Raw genomic sequence first — 2524 nt, 5'->3', positions numbered from 1 at the left:
CACCAAATGCTCTTTTTTTTGCCAATAGTTTTTTTTAAATTTTGAATAAATTAAAAAAAAAATACTCATTTTTATTGTTGTTTTTTGAGACGCAAGTCACTTTTAATTATAAAACTCAAATCCTTATCTTGTATCCTTGAGCTATAAAGAACAATTTTTGTGTTTGGGTATAGAATAAGATCCTCTTATATGTAATATCGGCACTCATCCAAAGTTTCAGCCTCCTGGCCAAACGGTGTGGTTGGGCATAACGAACATACAAACATATACAAATTGTATTTATATATATATATATATATAGACAGATGATATTTTCCACTTGTAACACAAAAAAATCAATATATATATAGGAGTAGTCATTGTTAAGTAAGGTCAGTTAGTCATGAAGTGTTTTATCATTGTAGCTCTTGTCCTGGTCGGAACATCGACTTCCGAGTCTTCTACTTCTTCCATGTAAGTTAAATTACTAGTGAAATAAAATCTGTATTATCATTTATCTTTGGACAAAACAGGTCATCCCTTTTATTTGAAGGATCTTGGCTTGAAATGAAAGAACACAGAACAAATGTTGTCGAATACTTAACGGTGTACGGTATAAGCAGTGAAAATGCCACCAAATATAGCAATGGTCCAACTACGATGGAATGCATTCAATTGACTGAAGATGGTTACAAAGTTAATGGAATAAGTAAGGCTCCAAAATCATTTTTTTTATCTTATTTTAATATTGCTTATATCTAGGACCCGATAGTGTTCCTTATAATATGTCAATAACATGGAGAAAGGAAGAGAAAAGAGTATATACTTATCCAAATGAAAGTTTATTTTTTGATGCAGAGGTTGTCCGGGACAATATTTCACATAGTCATAATGTGATGCTTTTCAATGTTTACTACGATAAAATGGAAACTCCAATTTTCATTGCTGAGCGTAAATTTACAAATGAAGGGTATATGAACTATAGTCATACAAATGTGGGAACTAATATAACCACTTACACCCTCTACAAAAAACAGGATTAATCAATATTATATAATAGATTTGTAAATGTACATTTCCTTCTAATAAATTTTAATTTGCATTATAAATTACTTGTTCATTATTTTCTACTGGGAGTAACTGGCAATCCGGATTGCTCGGTATTATTAGGGGTTGACTATACAACAGACAAAATGTATAACTACGAGCAAACTTTACACAGAATAAATATTATATTTACATATATTTAATTGAATGAGTTGCTTTTTTATATAGTAATATTTTTAATATAATTCTAAAAAAGTCAATGCGTAAATGTTACAAACTTTTCAAATTGTCAAACCTACTATACATGACTGTAATTCTTACTGGGAGTATCACAACATGAATCTAAATATTGGAAGGAAACATGTAGCATGTGTGGCTATTCACTTGTTCTTTTTTTATTTATTGGATAACTTACATACTCATTGTAATTTTAAATGAAGAATTTATCAACAACTATTACTTTTTTTTGCATATGTGAAAATGTTCTTCTAACCAAAATAAGTCATTGTAATAAAAATAATTCATTTAATCAAATCTGAGAACAAAAGAAAACACTTTTCAAGCCTTTATGTCGATATTGATGTATTCTTATTTATTTTAAAAATTTAAATAATGTTTTGATAGACAAAATCTTCAGATATCCAAATGATTTATCTCAGTGCAAAGGTTTTAAAAACGGACACCCTAGTAAACACACCAAAATAAAAATTTAGAAGAAGTTGACCATTCAGCTTTATATATGACCTTAAAAATATTCATTTAGCTTAAAATTATATAGAAGTATTGTTTTATGGGTAAAAAGGTCTTAATAATCACAACATTGATTTAAAAAAAGGGGCTGTTTATGGTCATAGAGGGATTACTTTAGTTCTGTAGTGTCCATCATCTTAAACAGGCCTTATTATTCAAAAAGTTGTGTAAATATTTTTAAATTTTCACTTTGAAAAGCTGTTATAAAATGATCTAATAATTTATTGTTTACTGTTTGGGTTGAAGAGTTTATATAAAGCATGTGTCCCATTCACTTGTTCTTTCTTGATTTCTTCTCATCTAATCTTTTTTAATAATTATGCATTTTCCAATTTTTTATTTTTTGAAAAAATATAATATTTCAAAATTTTACCGAAAACAATTTATTTTTCATAATAGCTATAGATTTTTGAAATGTAAAGGAAGACTTCAATATCTTGCAGCTTTATAATACTAAAAATATCCATTTTATAGTTGAGGTGGATTAACAGTTCAGGGAAGTCGGATTTGAAGGGAAGTAAAGAAGGGTTTATAACAAAATTTATCCTTTAATGAATAGAACTTCTAGCTTATTCAAATATCAATGATATTTTTTAATGCAAGAAAGGAAAATATTCATTGCATAAATAAGTAATCCAACTTTGTAGATAATTGCACCATCTATGCATAAAGTATATTGTTGATAATCCAGTGTTTTTAGAACTTAGCTGGTATACAATCGTTTTAAACTTATTCATTTATGGTCATA

General features: G+C 27.7%; 1 protein-coding gene across 1 annotated transcript; it reads left to right on the top strand.

Moving 5' to 3' along the window:
* Nucleotides 1–325: 325 nt before the first annotated feature.
* LOC121131004 (uncharacterized) lies at nucleotides 326–1088 on the top strand. The gene is made up of 3 exons (XM_040726607.1): nucleotides 326–453; nucleotides 513–688; nucleotides 742–1088. Exons 1-3 carry the CDS (start codon nucleotides 383–385, stop codon nucleotides 1020–1022), a joined length of 528 nt encoding a protein of 175 aa, XP_040582541.1. The 5' UTR covers nucleotides 326–382; the 3' UTR covers nucleotides 1023–1088.
* Nucleotides 1089–2524: the final 1436 nt, after the last annotated feature.

Source organism: Lepeophtheirus salmonis, unplaced genomic scaffold, assembly GCF_016086655.4.
Source record: "Lepeophtheirus salmonis unplaced genomic scaffold, UVic_Lsal_1.4 unplaced_contig_15211_pilon, whole genome shotgun sequence".
In the NCBI taxonomy this organism is placed as follows: domain Eukaryota; kingdom Metazoa; phylum Arthropoda; class Copepoda; order Siphonostomatoida; family Caligidae; genus Lepeophtheirus; species Lepeophtheirus salmonis.
This window is presented reverse-complemented; position numbering and strand designations above follow the sequence as displayed.

Coding starts and splice junctions, on each gene's coding strand:
- LOC121131004 (XM_040726607.1), top strand. CDS start 383: ATGAAGTGTTTTATCATTGTAGCTCTTGTCCTGGTCGGAACATCGACT. Junction 454..512: donor GAGTCTTCTACTTCTTCCAT/GTAAGTTAAATT, acceptor TGGACAAAACAG/GTCATCCCTTTTATTTGAAG. Junction 689..741: donor TTACAAAGTTAATGGAATAA/GTAAGGCTCCAA, acceptor GCTTATATCTAG/GACCCGATAGTGTTCCTTAT.